The sequence below is a fragment of the Rhineura floridana genome, chromosome 3 (assembly GCF_030035675.1).
Source record: "Rhineura floridana isolate rRhiFlo1 chromosome 3, rRhiFlo1.hap2, whole genome shotgun sequence".
In the NCBI taxonomy this organism is placed as follows: Eukaryota; Metazoa; Chordata; class Lepidosauria; order Squamata; family Rhineuridae; genus Rhineura; species Rhineura floridana.
In genome coordinates, this window is record NC_084482.1 from 120422947 (window position 1) to 120444852 (window position 21906).

The 21906-nt window shown below is 41.4% G+C and overlaps 1 protein-coding gene and 1 non-coding gene across 3 annotated transcripts in view; one reads left to right on the forward strand and one right to left on the reverse strand.

The window, feature by feature from the left end:
* LOC133380367 (serine protease inhibitor Kazal-type 5-like) overlaps positions 1-16929 on the reverse strand; it is a 102579-nt gene extending 85650 nt beyond the window's left edge. Inside the window, exons 1-8 of one of the 2 annotated variants that reach the window (XM_061617513.1) lie at positions 16782-16929; positions 12224-12249; positions 10264-10394; positions 9035-9098; positions 6358-6488; positions 6209-6269; positions 3917-4053; positions 1566-1698 (exon numbers count right to left, since the gene is read on the reverse strand). In XM_061617513.1, the coding sequence (XP_061473497.1) occupies positions 1566-1698; positions 3917-4053; positions 6209-6269; positions 6358-6488; positions 9035-9098; positions 10264-10394; positions 12224-12249; positions 16782-16833 (735 nt within the window). In that variant the 5' untranslated portion in view covers positions 16834-16929. The remainder of the gene's footprint in view (positions 1-1565; positions 1699-3916; positions 4054-6208; positions 6270-6357; positions 6489-9034; positions 9099-10263; positions 10395-12223; positions 12250-16781) is intronic. The other variant, XM_061617512.1, reaches the window with a different exon arrangement.
* A 3719-nt stretch (positions 16930-20648) lies between these two features.
* Positions 20649-20717, forward strand: TRNAV-UAC (transfer RNA valine (anticodon UAC)). The gene has a single exon. It is a non-coding gene; the product is annotated as a tRNA-Val (tRNA).
* The last annotated feature ends 1189 nt before the right edge of the window (positions 20718-21906 follow it).

The following is a 21906-nucleotide window of genomic DNA, read 5'->3' on the forward strand; positions in this document are numbered from 1 at the left end:
TTACAAAAATGCAAATGTTAGGGGAATGTGTGTATAACAATGAATATATGAATGAAATTAACATACAAACATGCATTATATGTTGAGAAATTGCTTGCAAAAATATGTGCATTAGTCAAAGCTATCTACAAAAATGTGTTTATTATGAGAAATTCACACTAAAATGCTGAAGAAGTTTCATGAGGATTAAAAAAAATCGCAAATTGGTGCAGAAAAGTGGAGAACTAAATTTAAGATTGGAAAAATGAGAAACAGAGAACTGAAATAGACAGATCTTTCCATCCCTATGCTCTACAGATGACTGTGCTGTACAGGCAGAGGAGCTACTCATTGCATGCAATGTCAGGGGTGAGGCCACCCACTGTGGCCCTCCTCCCATGTTGCTTGACACAGGAGCTAGAACGAGTGAACTGAGCTCACGTGGCACATAGTACTAGCTCTTCTACAATGTAAAAGTGCTTCACAGTGCTAAAATCTGAGTCACCAATGAAGGAAGCTTCACAACAACACAAGCCGAACCATGTTTATTCATGGTTAAAAATAAATCAAATATATCAATCAACATGCGGTCCCACGTATCTGACAATGAGCTAGTAATCTATGCAAGCTAGAAGTATCAAATGGCAATACTGGTACCATCAGGAGCAAAATGTGTTATGTGAACGAATCCATGGTTGCCAACCCAGTTAAAGAAGTGTCGTTAGCAGTATAGCTCAACTATCCTTCTGTCAGGTCTCAGCAAAGGTTAAGCTCAGGCAGCTGGGTTCTGGGACATGAGGAAATTGGTTGTCAGTCCAAGTAGACCCGAAACTGGTGTGTGGTCCAAAACAAGCAAGGTCCACGTTTCATAGCAGTACCAGTCAAGAGATCAGAGAGGCCAGCAGCAGGAGCCTCATCAAATCCAAACAAGGGTCAAGATCTGAGGCAGCAATCAGGGAAAGGAGTAGGAAAGGAGACCAGCAACAAGTTGCTCAAACAGAGGAACTAGCTCTGAAGACAGGCCATTAAACAGTCTAGTGAGCCAGGATTGGCCCTTGAGGTCAGCTGACTGGATGCTCAGGCAGGCTGGTACTACGGCCTAGATGAAGCTCTAGGAACTCAGAGTTCTCTTCCTTCTCCTTCATCTTATGGCATCCTTCTTTAGTGCCTCTTCACAGGTGAGCCATTTCCACAACATGTTGCATTTCTGGATTCCCTGCCTTCCTGGCTCTGATCCTCCAACACCTATCAGGCAGTTCCCACACCAAATAGGAACAATGGCTGGTGTTCAGAAAAGGTTGGCATGTTGCTTTCTGCTATATTATCCCAGGCTGTTAACACCTTTGGACCAAGCTCTGTCATACTTCCAGCCTGGACTTTCTAAGATCATGCCTCTTATTTGCTATGAGAATGAGATCTTTCAATCCAGACATACTTTCTAGGCTAAAAATGTTATGACACAGAATAACAGTGCCTAATATTACAGTGATGAAAACAGAGATACAACATAAGAGAGAAGAAAGCATCCCTTTTATTGGGTAGAAAGGTAAAAGTCAAGTAGTAGCTTGTCTGACAACCCTCCTCACCTTATTGATGGACCCTTGGTTTAAATTCCCTTGAACAATTCTGTTCCCGTATGTATTCGGGCTTTGTTCTCCTCTGCCATTGCCACCGCCATATCCGCTGCCACTGATCTTGCCTTCTTTGGCTTCTTTTTTGCTGAGAGGCATGGAATGTAGAAGAACATGAGTAACAGGAATTGGAAACTGGGTATCCTGCATTCAAATGCTTGTTAGAACTTGAACACTCAGTTGAAGAATGAAAAAAAACCCAGAGAGTAAAATAAAAATCAAAGCATAAGGAAAAACCAAAATCACACCCATGAGCAACTGCTTTGTTTGCATATAGCAGGCTTTCCCAACTTGGTACTCCCTAGATCTGGGGTGGAGAACCTATGGCCCTACAGTTGTTTTGGACAGCAACTCCTGTCATCCCTGACCACTGGCCATGTTGGCTGGGGCTGATGGAGTCCAGCAACATCTACAGGGCCACAGGTTCCCCATCCTTGCCCTAGATGTTATGGAGCACCCTTGTCCCCAAGTACTGCCCATGCTTGATGGGGCTGACGGGAGTTGGAGTCCAGCAACATCTGAAGGGTACCAGGTAGGAGAAGGCTGATATGCACCATTTAATTTTAGGCTACTTTTCCAGGATTCTCAGCAGAGTTGCTGGAATGGTTTGACAGAACTAGGAATGGGTTAAATGAGGAAATCAGTCTTAAAAGCACAATTCAGGGGCTAGAGCAGCCTTCACCATCCTGGTACCATCCACATCTTTTGTACAAGAGCTCCCATCAGCCCCAGACGTACAGCTCCACAAGCCTAAGTAGAAGCCCTCATCCACTTTGAAAGGCTCTTTGTAGTTTGTATAAGCACCTATGGATGTGCATAGGTCCAAAGTATATCAGTCTAGAACAATCTACACTGTGCATATTTCCCCACTCCTACCGTCATCAGGGATGGGGAATCGCAGGCCCGGGGGCCAAATGTAGCCCTCCAGGCCTCTGTCTGGTCCTTAGGGCTCTCCCCAGGCCACACCCCCTCACTGGCCCTACTCTGCACCCTCCCCAAATGCTTTGGCCTGGCTGAAATGTGTCCTTGACCTGTGATAATGCCTCTTGCTTGCCTGGATGGAGACCAGTACATGTAGGAACCCTTTTTTCCTTTGCTGATTTAAATTGCTTTGATTTAAACTACCCACTTTGCCAGCCCCTGCCAAAGGTAAAACAAAAGACAAAAAAGCCCAAAATGTAATTAAAAATAAACTAAACTTAGTAAGGGTGAGAAGACCTCAGGGGGCACCAAGGGGAGTGTCAGGAGGTGCTGTGGTGCCCATGGGTACCATGTTCGGGACCCCAGGTATAGGCAAAAATTGGCTAGATGGACAAATGGTTGGGCTCAGTAAGAGGATACTTTGTATGTTGCCCTTAGGTCTGTTGCAAGAATAACTAAAATAATCTACATGAAACATTCTGAATACTTCAGGAAGATGGTGCATTAATTTACTACTATTACTACTATTTCCACACACTGGGGGCCATTAGGATCTATTTTTTATTTTATTTATAAAGGTATTTCTATACCACAGTATCACATAATATCAGGGTGGTGTACAATGTTAAAACATAAAACACCATTTAAAATAAAAATAAATAAACAAATAGATATCATTAAAAGAGATAATCAAATAATTTTAAGATAATCAAAAATAAAACTTAAACAGCTGCAAAGGCTTGTTGGCATTAAAAAAAAGTGTTCAGGAGATACCTGAAAGTCAAAAGCGAGAGTGACTGCTGAATCTCTGCTGGAAAGAAGTTGCACAGCATCGGATCAGCGACACAAAGTGCTCGACTTCTAGTGGAGGCTGTTCAAGCCTCTGTAACATGGGGGACAACTAAGTGTGCTCCTCTGGATGATCTCAGTGATCTGGCTGGGGTACATGGGCTCAGGTGGTCCTTAAAGTGTCCTGGACCCAGGTTGTTCAGGGCTTTGTATATCAACACATATTTAGGTGACATAGCACAACCCTAACTTAAGTTGCTAATTTTACATAAACTATATCCAGCGGATATTGAGCAGCCTATGCTGAGGCAAAGCATATCATAGAACTACAGGCAAATAGAAGTGATGATTTATAAATTCTCCCCAAAATATCAGAACAATTATTTATTTTGTATGGCAAGTGTATATCAGATGGCTTATTATGTTGAACATTGACAAATTTTTACTGTTTTCAGTGAAGCAAAACTGGGAAGAATACCAGCTTTTAAGCCTGATTGCTAATAAACTTGGCAGTACATTGCAAATCTTGGCATTTGTGACATCTTCAGCTAGTTTGTCTTCTTCCAAACATACCATTTCAAGCATTGATTACTCACAATTTCTGTGCACACATGATGCATTTGTTGCTATGTGTCTGGCCGCTAGCATCACGTACTGGGTTATTCTCACGGGTGCATGTGAGTTCTCCATCGGGCCCCACCTGTGACCGATATTCATAACATTCATCGCGCCTCTGGAGAGAAATAACAGAATTTGTTTTGTGCCGGTCTGATTCTTGATAACTCTGGAGGATATTCATCCACAGCAAATGCATCACACACAAACAGTGTCAGGGTGTGTCAGGGTGAACCATGTCACCTAGATCACTTTGTGTCTGACTGAGGCATTCGTCAGAGAGGAATCCTGAGTGCCTCTGTCTTAGAAGCATGTGTTGGGTGTTGTCCCCTATGGCCAGCCTAATTATCATTCTTTGGCAGGGATATTCAAAGCATGCAATTGATCAAGATGATAAATGCAATCTCCTCCATTTTTCCCGACCACAGGCTTAAAATACTGTCAACGTCTTATCAGATCACAGCAGCAATCACTAGGAAGAAAAATTCACTAGAACAATTCAGAGAATACACAGGTCCCTACATCAACTATTGTGGAGCATGATACAAACTTCATTGCAATGCAATTGGCATTAATAAAGCCAACAAAGTGATTTGGAACACAGACAATAAAGGGCCTGGTCTTGATGGCTCAATATTACTTCATGCGCTGGCCCTGTTTAGACACCTCAGCAGCTGGAAGCTTTTCATTTGTATTCTCTGTAACCTTAATGAAGGCAAAAGGAAGGATGATATGGACACATGAACCGAAAATTTATATCATCTCCTAACTGGATCCACAAAACAGAGCAGGGGTGGTAACGAGAGTGGATGAAACACAAACCCGCAAGGATGAAATGATTTTGCAGATACAAAACAAAGTATGACTCACAAAACCTTCAAAGACAGGTATAAGATAGGTTTTTGGAAAAGCATCTGCAGTCACCAGCTTTTATCTGGTTGGCACTTTGCCATTTTGTTTTGTTAATGAAAATGTTCAGTGAATGGGAAGAGAGCCTTTCCTTCAGCCGCTTTGAACTATTAAAGAGTTACATGAGTTTCATTTATTTCTTCTTTATGAGTCTTCGACAGGTATATAAAGTGTGTCGTTTATCTGGACACTATTGATCGGGAGATTATCTCACTTTTCTCAACATGCTTCATTAGGTTATGGGTATAATTCCATTACAAAGCTCCGTATGATCTCTGAAAGGGTATCACCCTCAAATGTGCTATAGTATTCTAAACATTGTGCATATTAGGACAACCTCTTTATGGACTAAAACTGTGATCCAGGAATGAACAGTGTCAATAAACTCAGACGTTATTATGATTTATTAGTTGCTTATTACCTGAAGGTCTCCAAATGACTTACAACAATGTTTTCAGTTATTGTAAACTGCCCAGAGAGCTTCGGCTATGGGGCGGTATACAAGTTTAATAAGTAAATAAATAAATAAATAAAATAAAAACAAAAACAAATATATCATGCTATAAAAACAAAGCAATAAAACAACAACAGCTCCATGTAGCTATAGAAAGCTTTGACAGCATACTAATAACAGACAGCATTTGCTGCCCTGGGCTTCTGCTGGGAGGAAGGGCGGGATATAAATCAAATAAATAATAAACTCTCTCAGTCTACCAAAAAAAGGTAAGTCTTTACCTGGCACCAAAAAGATGTCAATGAAGGCGGCAGGCAGACCTCACTGGGGAATGTATTCCACAGATGGGGAGCCACAACTGAAAAGGCCCTCTTCCTTGTCACCACCCTCCAAGTCTCCTCAGAGGGGGGACCTGGAGAAGGGCTTCAGAAGAAGATCTAAGGATCCAGGTAAGTTTATATCGGGAGAGTCGTTCCAAAAGATATAAACTTGGCGACTGGGCTAGGCCTGAAATATAAGCTTGAAATCTACAAGTGTGCACAGTGAAGTCATTAAAAACTAATCCAATATTTAAAATGCTGAATGTAATAATTTTTAAAAATTATATTGGGGCAAATATAGTTACCATGATTTGGAAGAAGATAGGGTATGCCATGTGGCATGTGAGGGAGGAACTACTCATTCTGTGCATAATGCAACTCTCTTGCACACACAAGGCTTTTTGCATCCCTCACATGCACAACAGGAAGTGACAAAATGTTGGATGTATGTGCAGGATGTAGTAAGTCCTTGCATAAGTAGTGCTGGAACCTATTTGGGGTGAACCTAGCCCTTCTCTTCTTGGTCACCATGGGCAAGAAATGCAGAATATTAATGGACAGATATGAATTTGGATCAAGTTTGATCTCACCTCATTTCCTACATTTTGTGGTTGGTTATTCCCAGCAGAATTTATCCGACCTCCGTTTTTGCTGCAAGAAAGATTTTATAAAGCTTTACTTTGTTGCAGAGAGAGATAAGTGATTTAATTAAAAAGCAAACATTTTAATGCCTACTCACAACTTCTCCAGACACATCATGCATTTATTGTTATGTTGTCGGCCAGAAGGATCACGAACTGGGTTATTTTCTCTGGTGCAGGAAAATGTCCCATCCCTGAAATAACGCCAATATTCACTGCAGTCATTGTCCTACAGCAGAGGAAAAAGATTCATTTTTCTCCTTTTAGTCTCACTGAAAATAAAGGCTATCATTATAAGTTATAAACAGGGTAAGCTAATTCCAGGGTCTGAGGTTCATTAGAGAACAGTGTGAGTAGCAGAATATTCAATCACTTTTGACTGAACCAAAGCAAATGGATCACATATTTTATGAATATTGAAGAGCACTGGAAGTTCTTTTCAGAGTAATAATGAGAATGACTTAATCATAAAGACCACAAAGCTCCCAAATTTTCCACAGGAATAGTTGTGTTAGTCTATTGCAGCTAAAACAACAGTTTTATACCTTCTTAAAGAATAATAAATTTATGATGGCATGAACTTTTATGGACTAGAATCTATCAAATGTATCTTTTATCAGATGCATCTAAAGAAGTGGACTCAAGCACATGCAAGCTTGTGCTATCATGAATTTGTTATTCTCTAAGTGCCACAAAACCAGCAAAAGGCTAGCATTGATTTCAATATGGAGTTGTCCACATACAACTCTTTCCCATGTGATTCAATACAACCAATGTGCTTAATATCAGATATATTGTGCCCAGCGCTTGAGATTCTACTTTCTTTGCAAATGTGTTATGTCTATTGGACTTTGATATTAAGCAAGTTTTTTTTAAAAAAAATATGGTAGATGCATTCGATTTTAAAAATGAGTTAGACACACCGAGACCAGAACTGCTTGTCCTGTAGCCAGTTTGTGTTTGAAAAACCATTTCTGCGTCTTCTACTCTGCAAAGTAGCATTGGGAGAGAACAGTTTGAATTGGGGAAGTAGAGTTCATACTCATCCCTTTCCCCAACCTTTCTTCCTACACCTTCCCTCTCCTAGCCACTTTCCCTTCAGCTGGAATGCTAGACACATCTTTATAAAGTTTCACCTATACACCTGTAAGCGGCACAAAAGCAAGTATTATGATAACAAATTAATCCAACCAATTTGACCAATAAACAAAAAAAATATTTGAGAAAGAAAAGCCCATCAATAAAAAGATTTGCTGTCTAGAAAAATATTTGTGCAAGAAATGGATTGGCTAAGATAAACAAGGTGCAATTAAGGCTTGTTTATGCTTGGTCCCACACCTTGCCCTAGCCGGAGCTCTCATGTGTTATTACTCCATTAAGCATTGCCTGAGTGCCAACAATGTGCCTGGAATTTTACAAACAAGGAAGGCAACACTGGCCCCGCCCTGAAGCTTTTACACTCTCAGACTCAGGAAGACTGTAAGGAATAGATACAAATGCTCCATGGCACCTTAGCTCATGCTGGCCAGAAACCAAAATGCATACGAGTAAGTAGTAACACAGTTTCATCTGTGGCTTTCCAAAAGGCAACGGGACCCTGCAGTGGTGACCTTAGAGGCCCTCTTTTAGATAGTAATGAGTATTACTTCTTTACTTCAAAATGCGGTAAGCCAACGCTGATGTGTTTGCAGGATATACTGCTCAATCTCTTGAGTGGGGCCTAGAAATCTCTCCCCACACTACCGGAAACGTCTGGACCAAAATTATTTGGAGTCAGAGAAGAGATGCAGGTTTGTAGAATCAGTATGATATAATGGTTAGAATAGGGTTGGGGAACCTGAGGCACTTCAGATATTGTTGGACTACAATTCCCACCAGCCCCAACCAATGTGGCCAACAGTCAGTGATTACTGGAGTTCAGGAACATCTGGAGGGCCCCACCTCTGGGTTCCCCACCCCTAGGCTCGACTACGACCAGGGATACTTGGGTTTAAATTCCTGCTCAATTGTGAAGGTCACTGGATGTCCTTGGCCTGTTACTGTCTTGCAGGGCAACCTACCAGGTTGTTAGGATAAAACTGAAGAAGCATGGTCACTGCTACTCTTGTTGTGCTGAAGTTTATTTGTACATAAAACCAGCAGCCAGAAGGTGTGTGTTGAAAACAGACTCTTCCCAAACCATCTTCCTAGGGAAGCACCAATGTGCTGAGGAAGAAGATGCAACCACAAATTTCCATGAAATATAGCAGGCCTCCACTTCTGCTATTCCTGTTCTACATGTGTTTTCATATACATCAGCATCCTGACTCAGATGTCATTTAGTGTAAAGCTGGACTATAATCCAAGTCATAAAGAGGTCTGAAGTCTTCTGTCTCCAAAACAAAAACCCACTGGAAACCCACTGGGTCAAATGCAGGGCTTAATATCACTTTTTCAGTATAACACATTTCATGCCTCACAATGCAATCCTATACATGTCTACTCAGAACTAAGCCCCATTAATTTCAATGGGACTTACTCCCAGGAAAGTGTGTATAGGATCACACTGTTAGTAAGAATCTGAGGGTTGCATCCAGTAGTAATGCTCACCTGACAGCAAGGCTTCAACTCTCCCCCAAGGTCCCCCAACCCTCTTGAGCAGATTTAGGAGGGTGGAAGGGGATGGAAGAATTACTCCAAAATGTTTATCTCCCTGTTATGTCGATGTAAGCCACCCTACTGTCAGTTGAGCTACACCATTGGATACAACACAGTAAGCTTAAAGTGTCTCCCCACCGTTGCAGAAGAAGAATCTCTAGGCCAGCCTTGTCCACCATCATCAGCTAATCCTCCATTTCTCCTATTAATGAAGACAATAAACAACACAGAGAAAAGTTAGGAATGGAGAATGTAAATAGCACATCACTGTAGTGTAAAGTGATATAGTCAATATAAATTCTGCACATCTTTTATTGACCCAAGAGGTTTTCTCAAGGAATCCAACAGAACTACTCGTATGAGAGAGAACAAACAAATCAAGACTTAAAAAGTAGGTAAGGAATGTTGTCTGCTTAGATCTCTACATCTAAGGACTTTACTGAGTCTTTTGTCATGCACTTAAGTGACATCTGATTACCATAATGTTAGAGGACCTTCAATACTTTATGGTCCATAGAAATTCCATCAAACTCAATGGAACTTACTCATGTAACTAATTTGCCCCATTCATTTCAATGGGTAGAATCCAACGCTGCACCAGCAGACTTGACCTTCCTTTCCTCCTCCCTGCAGCCCCCCCCCCCGCTCCCATAATTTGTCCCAGGACCTTTCTCAACCTTCTGGAGTAGATTTTGAGGATGCACAAGGGAGAAAGAGAGGAAGTTGAAGTCCCATTGCACAAGTGGAAGTCTGTTCTGTTTGTACACAGGCAGTGTTGGATACAACTTAATGGGACTAAAATGCTCCTCACTTTCTCTGAATTATGATCTAGGTATCTAATTACATAAGGCACTTGTACCACAAGGGTCTTGTAAAGCCCATTTATAGACATGAGGATCTTGTTCAGAGAGACAGATTAAGCTGTTGATCCATGATCACACCCTCCAAATCTGAAATGAATCATAGGAAATGAACACAAGTCTCCTATTGATGGAGTTGTGGTCACTAAATCTGGACCACTTTTTTGACTGAGATACCTCATGTACTTTGAAACTAAACCCCTGCATGCTTTCTAATGTGAACTACAGTTCCCTTGCTGCCTTGACAGTTTTGAAGAAGATAGCATCAGGATCTTGGGATCCACTTTTGTTGTTGATCTTGATAGATTGGGAAAAGAGCAGGGCTTGAAACTGATCTCTCTGTTCTAGGGGTTATAGGTTGCAGTGTTTGCCTCAGCCAGGGATTTCTGCCACAGAGATGAAACTAGGAATATGTCTGTAGGATAAGACACAGGGGAAACAACGAATATAACAGCTCTCATAATTGCATTAGTATCTCTGAAGCAATTTCCTATTTCTAATACTCACAAGACTTTACGGCACATGACACACTTGTTTGTGTGCTTCCTGCCATCAGGGCCAAAAACAGGGTCAATATCTCTGTTGCAGTATAAATTCCCGTCCTGTAACAACGGTTGGAATTCACGGCATGTCCCCACCTAAAGGGATAAAGGAGTGTTTGGTGAGACTTGCTTGCCTTCTTTGGCTGCTGTAATCCTCCAGTATAATCTTGTTTCTCCTGGAATGAATAACTTGAAGGGAAGAAAATACAACCTTTTTCTATTTTAGCTTTCTCTTCCTCTCTCACTGAGTTGCAACGTTTACCTCATTTGACAAGAAAACCCCAATTTGTGGCAAGAAGTGTATAACAAAATACTCCTCCTCAAATTCAAACATTGTTTTGTGGAGGGAAGTGATAGCAAAATTGGAGCTCCATTGATAGTCAAACTATGAGCACAATCCACCAAGTGGTTCAGTTCTGCAATCCCATTCAAATTATGCAGGTGAACTTCCCAGTAGATTGAGCCCACTTTTACCTAGGCGACTCAACTTGATGACTATAATTGGGCAGGCCGAGAATTCTGTACCTCTTCTGTCTAACACTTGTGTAACAGAGCAACCTGCCTTGTACCTAGCTGGACTGTTTTTCCATCTAGTCCAACCTTGTCTACATGAGGAGTAGCCAATATGGTGCCTTCCACATGTTGATAGACTCCAGCTTCCATCAGCCCCAGCCCACATGGTCAATGGTGAGAGATTATGGGAACTGTAGGCTAACAACATCTGGAAGGCATCACGTTGGGTACTCGTCATCATCAGTGGACGGCGTGGTGGGGCTGCCCCACTCACCTGACCTCCAACTGGCTGAGTCGCTGCAGCATGGCAAGACGGAGAGGAGAAGGGGTGTAGTGATGGCAAAGGTGGTGTGGTCCAAACACACTGGCAGAGTGAAGCCGGTACTGATTGGCAGTGGCTCTCCAGAGTTTCAGTCTTTCTTACCCTTATCTGAAGATTGCAAGAACGGACCTGGGACCTTCTTTATGCTAAGCATAGGCTCTCCCACTGAGCTATAGTGTGCCCTGAAAAATTAAGGCACTGTGTTGGATATTCCTCCCACTATTTCATGTCTGTAAGAACAGGGATGACCCACAGAGCACTGATTTCCCCCTCCACATCTGCCTTCTCAGTACCACTATTTGGGCAGAGATCCCAGAGCAGGAGTAGGGATGGACCAAGATTTCCTAATGCAAACTGTGCAGAGGAATCCCATAAGCATCTCCACTGCTTGGGAAACATGGTCCCAGTGACTAAGCAAAGGGGAGGATGGGATGCCAAGAGGCAATATTAACTGGGCTATCCGGCATTTCCAGGGTCATTCCTGCCCATTGTTTAGGGAACTGGTCAAGAAAACATCTTCCATTTGTTGAGCGTAAGAGTGAAGTATGTTTCAGGTTTTAATCCAGGGGAAAAAAATCTGTTTCAAGTCCAAAAGTTAAACTTCAGCAATGCATTCATTTCACATGTTGCACATGAACATTATTCACCAAACCCATGTGAGTTTTCCCCTTGTGGGCAGCAAGTGACACTCTAGTTCTGAAATGGATATCTTACAACACAACCATATTCAGTCATCTAAAAAAAGAATTACATGCCTCATGTTTCTTAAAATGATGGTTTTGCTTTCAGCTGGTAAACTGAACAAAATAAGGAGCTATTGATTTCATTCCATTGAAGACATTAGATTTTCATATTAAAAAGTTAAATCACTAGTCTTTAAATTATTTTACTTTGGCTTGTGTTGAGGCTTATGGCGAATGTTTTACATACTATTAAAATAATTGCCCACCCTAAGTTCATGATATTCCTGGTCTGGAGATATATGAGTAGATAGGTTTAAAGCAAAAACATCTGTTTATGAGGATCGCTTTTTCTTTCAATTTTTAAACAGTTTGCATTAACAATAAATAACAGAAAAGTCTGGACTAACCTGGTATTTAGCTTGACTGGCAACATCTGGAAAAAAATATACGCATAGATTGTAAATTATTGTAGTTCTTTGGAAATTCAGGTTTAAAAAAATGTTTTCCCAGTTATTCAAAGAGGTGGTCACAGTTAGGGATGAGTGAATCTGTCCATTTTGGTTTCTCTTATTTTCTCAATCCTAAATTCAGTTCTCCACATTTCCACTTCAGTTTGTGAATTTGCTTTTAAAAGCCCTCATGAAAATGTATGAAAATTGTTTGTTGCAGTTTTGGCTAATGTACACCTTTTAGCAAAACATAATTCCCGAATATATTGCATTTTTTGCTGTTTTCAGTAATATATGCATTTTAGCACACCTTTACCCTTTAACTCAATCCTGACAAGACTGAGATGCTGTTGGCCGGGGGGCCCTCTGCTCAGATGGTTGATGTCAGACCTGCCCTAGATGGGGTTACACTCCCCCTAAAGGAACAGGTCCGTAGTTTGGGGATCTTATTAGATCCGCTTCTGTCACTTGAGACCCAAGTAGCCTCGGTGGCACGAAATGCGTTCTACCAGCTTCGGCTGGTAGCCCAACTACGACCCTATCTGGACAGGGAGAACCTAGCCTCAGTTATTCATGCTCTGGTAACCTCTAGATTGGATTACTGTAATGCTCTCTACATAGGGTTACCTTTGAAAACGATTCGGAAACTTCAGCTAGTGCAGAATGCCACGGCCAGAGTTCTTACTGGGATGAAGAAATTCGACCACATAACACCTATTCTGGCCCAACTGCACTGGCTTCCAATACGTTTCCGGGCCAGATTCAAAGTGTTGGTCCTTACCTATAAAGCCCTTAACGGCACTGGACCACAATATCTGATGGAACGCCTCTCTCACTATGTTCCTACCCGTTCACTCCGCTCGACGTCTAAGGCCCTTCTCCGGGTCCCAACTCATACAGAGGCCCGGAGAACAGTAACAAGATCTAGGGCCTTTTCGGTGGTGGCCCCTGAATTATGGAATGCCCTCCCAGATGAGATACGCCTGGCGCCTTCTCTGTCAGCTTTTCGGTGCCAGGTAAAAACCCACCTCTTCACCCAGGCATTTTAAGCTTTTTATTTTAATTTAATCTTATGTTTATTTTCTTTTAAATAATAATAATAATAATAATTTAATTTTTGTGTCGCCTATCTGGCCAAAGCCACTCTAGGCGACGTACACAATTAAATTCCAGTAAAATACAATTTAAAATACAATTTAAAATACAATTTAAAATACAATTTAAAATACATAGCAATACAATACAGTCGACAATAAAGGATTAAATTACAGCATAAAACAGTATGTAAACAACGGGCATTCAGTAATAGTGATAAGAAGCTTAGCCCACCCCGGAGGTCCCGAAGGCCTGTCCAAAGAGCCAGGTTTTTAATGCTCGGCGAAATGCATCCAGGGAAGGGGCATGTCGAAGATCGAACGGGAGGGAGTTCCAGAGAGTGGGGGCCACCACTGAAAATGCCCTTTCCCTAGTTCGCACCAACCTAGCTGTTTTCGTTGGTGGTACTGAGAGAAGGCCCTGCGTGGCTGATCTAGTCAGCCACTCTGTTTTTTTACTCTGTTTTTAAATATGTTTTATAATTGTATGCGCAATACACACTTGCTTGTATTTTAAATATTGTGGTTTTATCGTGTTGTACACCGCCCTGGGAGCTGTTAGCTATAGGGCGGTTTAGAAATGCAATTAAATAATAATAAATAATAATAATAATACCCTATTAAATGCATTTTTGTACATATTACTTGGTTGGAAAACTCCATTAAAGATTAGAAGTGCAAATTTTGAAGGTTGGTTGTGTTTCGGTTCACATATTGTTTCAAAAAGTGTGAATGAGATAGGTTTGCCTTTAAATGTGAACAGAATCAAAATTCTCTATCATCCCTAGTCACAGATTTCCTTGATCCAGATTTTGTTTTGCTTTGTTGCATATGATTAGTGATCCTCGACAAATGTGTGGATCCCCATTCAAGCCAGGTGCATCTGTGAACTTCAGAAGAGCTCACAATTACATACCAAGCACATCAGCTGCTTGCACAGATCTCCCTTGCTGGGTTGATTTATTTTATTTTATATAACAATAATTTATATACTGCCTGGTTGTAAAAAATCCAAAAACCTCTAAGTGGTCTACAAGAAACAGTAAAATGATCAATAAGGCAGTTACAAACAAATAATTTTTTAAAAAAGAAATATTAAGACAGCAGTAAACTAAAAAAGTTTAAAACACATCTATGTTTATGTGTCTAGATATGCTTGCCTAAACATAAATGTTTTAAGCAGACACCAAAAAGAATAAGCGAAGGTGCCTGCCTGGTGTCAATAGGCAGAGAGTTCCAAAGTGCAAGTGCTGCTACACTGAGAAAATGATTTCTTACAAGTGCAGAACAAGTATTATGTGGCACCTATAACAGGGCCAGTTCCGCAGATCAAAGCACTCGAGTGGGCACATATGAGATAATGCAGTCCCACAGGTTAACTGGACCAGGGTTCGAAACCCTACACAGCCATGAAGCTCACTGGGAGACCTTGGGCCAGTCACTGCCTCGCAGCCTGAGAGCACCACCTCTGAATACCACTTACCATGAAAACCCTATTCATAGGGTCACTATAAGTCGGAATCGACTTGAACTGCCTCCAACACCTTGAACTTGGCCCAGTAACAAATCAGCAGCCAGTGAAGATCTCTGAGCAGAGGTGTGATATGCTAACAGGGTCTCACTCCTATCAACAACCATGCTGCAGCATTCTGCACTGCAGTTCCAGGTCAAATGCAAGGGAAGCCCCACATAGAATGCATTGCAATAATCCAGTCTTGAAGTCATCAGTGCCTGAACTACTATGGTCAAGATTTCCCAGTCAAGGAACAGTCATAGCTGATGTACCAGGCACAGCTAATAAAAGGCACTTCTAGCCACTGAGGCTACCTGAGCCTCCCTCCAGGGACAAAGCTGGGTCCAGAAGCACCTCAGACTGTGTACCTGCTCCTTCAGGGGGAATGCAACCCCATCCAGAACAGGCAATTGGCCAATTTCTCAAACACGGGAACCACTCACCCACAGTGCCTCCTCTTGCCAGGATTCAAGCTCACCTTGTTTGCCCTCATCCATCCCACCACTGCATCCAGGCACCAGTCCAGGGCCTGCACGGCTTTTTCTGATTCAGATGTTATGGAGAAATAGAGCTGAGTGTCATCAGAACGCTGATGTCACCTTGCCCCAGAACTCCAAGTGGCTTCATATAGATATTAAACAGCATTGGGGATAAAATAGTGCCCTGCAGCACCCCATAGCACAACTGCCAAGGGCCGAAAAGCATTCTCCCAATGCTACTCTCTGGACTTGGCAAGGAGACCCATAGACCACAAACAGCTGACATCCCCGAGCGCCTGCAAGAATTGAAAACAAATCAGGTTGACCTGGAAACTAGTGTAGAACTTCCAGAAAGTATATAAATTGACTGGCAGGTCCATTAGGTGGGATTACCTTCAATCCACTTGACCTGTCCAATTGTGTTCATTTGTTACATCCTGCCACTTACAGCCACTGTTTGTCAACTTAGACCAGTCTTTCCCAACCAGTGTGCCTCCAGATGCTGTTGGACCACAACTCCCATCAGCCTCAGCCAGCATTGCCAATGGCCAGGAAAGATGGGAATTGTGGTCCAACAACATCTGGAGGCACACTGGTTGGGAAAGGCTGCCTTAGACCAATCAATCAACTGATAATAACTCGCAAAAGAGGCATTAGTGATAGGCAATGGGATGAATTAAAATATCAAAGTGCTGAAAAAGATTTCTGGACTCATCTAGTTCAACTGCTTTAAGACCACAGGATTCTCTACATATTAGAGAAACTGACTCATACAGCAACTGTTCCATGTATATATACACAATAGCACCCATCTCTATTGAGCCATGAATGCATTTTATTTCCAAACATCACAAATAAAACATCCATCCATCCATCCATCCATCCATCCATCCTGTCTGTCTGTCTATCTCAATACAAATAATCTAGAGACTGCAGAATCACTCCCATCTTCATCCCTGTTCAATGTTAACCCTATTAAAAGAGTTGAAGTATTATAGTTTCACCAATGCATGGATACAAAATTCAATCTTGTTTTGGCAGACGAATATAATTTCATCAGACAGTCTATTTGAATTGTCCACTCCCCAAAAAGCAAAATGGATGAAAAAGTTTCAACAAGGAAGCTCTCTACCTTTTTCATTTGCAAAAGCTCAAAGAATTTGCTAACAAAGATATACCCATTATCAGTTTCATAAATTGTCTTTTTTAAAAAACAACAAATAATCATGAGTGAGGTAAAAGTGCTTGGTATTTCTGAATCTTTGGCTTTCCTCAGCTTTCTTTTCAAACAAGCCACTTCTCCAGTTAAGTATTATTATTATTATTATTATAGGACTAAGTGGTGCTGACCCCAATTCTTAGATAAAGAGGAGAGTTTTTAAAGGCATCCATCACACAGCTTTGCATTGATTATAACAAATGGAGCTTACCTTGAAAGTGGCTGAAAAGTCCCAGGACCACAAAAACCCCTGCTACCTTCATGGTAAAGATAGTTTTGGGAAAGGTGCTTTGTTTCTCTTACTTCATTGCTCACAAGAAGCCTCACAGATGAAGCTCTGATTGTATGAGTACATATAGGAGGGTAGTTTCTCCACCTTACTTATGACATAACCTTCAGAACAGCCATCATTAGCCATGAAAACCAGTCTGATGAGGTCTGATTTGAATTCTAATGATTCCATCAACATAACTTCCATCAGGATGGGACAGATTGAGAGCCACACCCTGGATTTTGTCAAAATGAGACATTTACCAATTGGTCAGCGCATTTTTCCTTGCAATCAGAGCATCTTTGCTGTAGGATGCTCCATCCAAGAGATACACTCAAATCAAAGACCTTTTTGTAAACCATCCTGGAAATATAAGTGAAGGGCAGTATAAAAATACTTATATTACCAGCCTTCAACAGATGCAGGACCTTCCACTTTAAGAAACCAGTTCAAACAGAGCCAGCCGGATGTAATCGCTGAATAGCTCAGCACTACTGGAAATCAAGCTAATAACCAGAGCTTGGAAAAGTTACCTTTTTGAACTACAACTCCCATCAGCCCCAGCCAGCATGGCCACTGGATTGCGCTGAGGGGAGTTGTAGTTCAAAAAAGTAACTTTTCCAAGCTCTGCTAATAACATAGCTAATAAGGAATCAAACTCTAGCTGGGAACTCTCAAATGAAACGAAGGTGGTTCTAGTGGAATGAAAACATTTTCCAGATTGCTTTGTCACAGAGTGCATTTACATGGTTTACATACAAAAAGGTCCCAGGTTCAATTTCCAGCATCTTGAAGTAGGGCTGGAAATACGCTACTGCTGAAACTCTGGAGAGCTACTGCATACCAGTGTAGACAATCTAGGCAAACCAACAGTCTGGGTTGATATATGTTCCTGACTCAGGAGACTGACAGCTGAGTTTCCCAAGAACCTATAAAACCTGACCTCTCAGGGACTGATCCTAAAAGACGTTGAGACCCTCTGGTATTGTGTTTTTTGGGTGGGCATATTCTGCACCTTGTCATTGATACAATAATGGTGCATTAATAGTGGATGTATACCGGACCATCTACACATCATTCTGCTTTACTAGTTGTTCTATGATGATTCCCAGTATTGTTGTCTGGAGGGGCACTGTTGTGCTATGGTGCAACAAAAGCAGAACACCCCACCCCTCAAACATTTGTGCTATAAAAAGTTAGAGGATTTCAGCAGGAAGTTATGGGACATGCACTGATTGGAGATGAAGCTATATATTCACCCCATAACGTTTGCAAGCACAAGCAGCACTGAAAACAGGATTGCATATAACTGCCCCAATACCATCATGAGCACAAATCATAACGAATGCATAATAAAAAGGACTAACATGTACTGTCAGCACAAGATTATTTCTACACTGGTATAACCTATTACTGGTGGAACAAAAGGTTACACTGGCATAATATATTAAGGCAATGTAACCTTTTGTTCCACTGGCACAATATGTTTAGTAGTGAGCAATCCTATCTTCATCCACCTGGCATAACTTGGGGACAGAGCTGCAGTCTAGTCTCATTCCAGATTCCTTTACAAAATGTGCCCTATCCATTACACCCTTGAGGTAGCATGCTGTTTGCAGGATTCCTGAATGGCTTATTTCGCTTGGGGAAAATGTGAATCAGGAGGAGAACAATAGTGACAGGTGAATGTATAAAGGCTTGGTCTAAGTGCCTTTAGATGATGACAGTGATAATAATAGTACTTAAGACTTCCTGGCTTCAAAGCACTAATGCCTCTATATCAGATCCCTCGAAGCACTATTCTCATTTTAAAGATGCAGAAATACAACCAAATTATCCTCTGGATGACACCTGCTGTCATAACAGGTACCTGAGCTATCACCAAGGTTTCTAAACACCTGCTAAGTGTACAACCAGTGATGCTCATTGTGCACTTTTCCTTTCTTTTCCTGTCCAGGCTTGGGAATTATGAACGGTAAATATGAGAATTTGAACTATTATGCTGAAATGTACATCATGTTTTACCACTGTGGAAGAATGCAAGTCTGGAAATATATTAATAACTCCTGTCCTAGCATATCTCCAAGTGCAGTCTATTATTACCAAGTTATTGACAGCTACTTTGACAGCAGCAGAGAGAGATACAAAAAAGGAAGATGTCCCTCCCTCTTTTGGGTATAATATCTTTTTTTCTGGGGTCATTGAAACAGTTACAGCATGTTTAAAGTACTAAAGGTTTTCTGATCAATCTGAAATTATATTTTAAAAGATGCATTATTGTAACCAGTGTTGGCTTTTTGGAATTGCAGAGGGTTGATTGTACTTCTATTCTGCTTCCTTGACAAAGATTTTTGTCCAACTTGAGAGGTTGCACATTCCTTTAATCAACAGATCTCACTCCCTATACTTCTCTCATAGGAGGCTTGAACAAAATGACGACATTCTGAAGGCATGAATGAAATAGCATCTGTGTGGCAGCTACTCTATCCAATGAGCTTTCACCTACAGCAGTGTGCTATATAAGATCAGTGGCAACTCACCTCCATGGAGGGTTTTTGTTTTGTTTTGTTTGCTACAGAAATTGCTAGCTAGAATGTTTGGTGATGATAAAGAAGAGACAAATCACATGGCAGGAAGCAGCCACCATGGATGTACAATTTCAGTTTCAAGCAACCTACACTTGGCAGGCATTGCCTGCAAAGTTTTATACTCTGTGGACAACATGGGAAGAATGGTCTGTTGCAGTTACATGGTTGCTTTAAAGTACTTAAGGCTGCAATTGTATGCACACACCCTGAGGTTTATGGCCGGAGGGTATCGGTGGTTAGGAAGCAGCACGGTTGGGATGGGGGAGAAATTTGATTCAGTTCACATTTGAAGCTGAATCGATCAGATTTGCACTTTCTAAAACAATGAGAACTGGAACCACAGCCATCCTTCAAAACTTGCATTTATCTGAATTTTGTGATACAGTTCTCCAACCAAACAATGTTTACAAAAATTGGTATATTAGGGGAAAATATGTATAAAAAAGAATATATTAGTGAAAATAACACCAGAAATGCATTATATTAGGAGAAACTGCTTGCAGAAATGTGCACATTAATCAAAACTGCATACAAAAATGTGTTTATTAGGAGAAATTCGCACTAAAATGTTAAAGATTTTCATCACTTTTAAAAAAAATCACAAATTGCTGCAGAAATGTGGAAAACTCAACTTGAGATTAGAAAAATGAGAAACTGAGGCAGATCCTTCCACCCCTACAGCATAGTCATCTCTCTGCCAACCTCCACCAATGGTGTGCAGGGATGTAGTTTGCTAGCTCAGTTCTCATTTTGCCAAACTGGCACCCGGTTCCATTTCATGTCAGTTGCTTTTAGTTATCTTCTGCTTTTACTGTTTCAGTTTCCTCTCTGCCTCCCCGAAAAATAACGTTATTGTTCTCATTATTTCTGACACCATTTCTACCAATGTTTTCGTTCTTTCAACTGCTGTTGGGGGACGAGAGGTGTAGGGAGAGAAAATCTGCACAAAACTCCTAACAAGCAACTTGCCTCCCTTGGAAGGGGAAAGGGATGGATCTACATTTGTCACAAGCTGGGTGGGTCCTTATTGAGTCTCGAGGCTGAACTGAAGCTCACCCCTCACAGGGCTACAATGCCCAGCATCCTTAACAAATTACAGTTCCCAGGCTTATATACCAGAAAAATATGCTTTAAATATATTGTGTGTGCACAGACAAACTCTCCTTAAACTCATTCCTGTTCCTCAACCACACTGACATGGTATTCAGATCAGGAAAGAGCCTTAGCTCAGTGGTAGAGCATCTGCTTTACATGCAGAAGGTCCCAGGTTCAATCCCCGGCATCTCCAGGTAGGGCTGGGAATGTTCCCAGACTGAAACCACAGAGAGCTGCTGCCAATCAGTGTAGATAATAATAATAATAATAATACATTTCTTACCTGCCCTTCACTCAACGGTCCCAGGGCAGGTTACAACAATTTTAAAATACAGCCTTAAAAACAATTAAAAACAAGTGAAAAACACAAAATACTGGAGTGTGGGTCCTAAAAATATATGTCTCAACTGTCAAAGGCCAGGGTAAAGAGGTGTGTCTTAAACAGTACAGTGAACTTGCCAGATGCACCTTGGTGGGGAGGGCGTTGCACAACTTAGGAGCCACCACAGAGAATGCCATCCCCCAAGCGTCCGCGAGTGGCAGAACTACTAAAAGGGCCCCCTCTGCTGATCTCAACACCCAAAAGGGTCTGTAGGGAAGCAGGTGGTCTTTCAGATATTTGGGACCTAAGTTGTTTAGGGCTTTAAACACTAGCATAAGCATCTTAAGTTGGGCCTGGAAACGAATGGGCAACTAATGCAGCTGTTTAAAGGGCTTATATGAATTCTAAAAGGAACCCCAACCAGTATATTGGCAGCTGCATATTGAACCAGATGAAGATTCTGAGTCATCTTCAAGGGCAGTCCCACGCAGAATGCATTGCAATGATCCAATCTGGAAGTTAGAAGAGCATGGAGTATGGTTGCAAAGTTATCTCTGTCCAAAAGGGGCCAAAGCTGGAAAAAGGCACTCCAGCCACTGAGGCCACCTGAGCCTCCAGTGACAGTGTTGGAACCATGAGTATCTAAAGACAATGATCTGACTCAGTATAAGGCAGTCTCCTATATTCCTATGATACTGTGGTGAAAACAAAAAGTTGCCAGATCTGAGTTAGTAAGTTCTCTTATGCATAAGGTAGAATTTCTTAGAACTAAATCATATAACATTTTTGATGTAGTAGAACTAGATTGCCATACCTAGAAAGTGTCAGTGGTGATGAATCTGAACTGGCAACCACAATAGGAAGTTCAACTCATGCGCTATGGCAGGTCAACACAGGCTCAGAAGCAGCTTTGCAGTTGTGGTGAACCACTCCAAACTTGGTTTGTCACAAGGACTATGACCACAACTATCCATATTTCACTAAAAATAGTCTTCCGAGACAGACAAAACAACCCACTATTGTTCATTAATGCTACCTTAATTTTGGTTTGGCTCCTGTT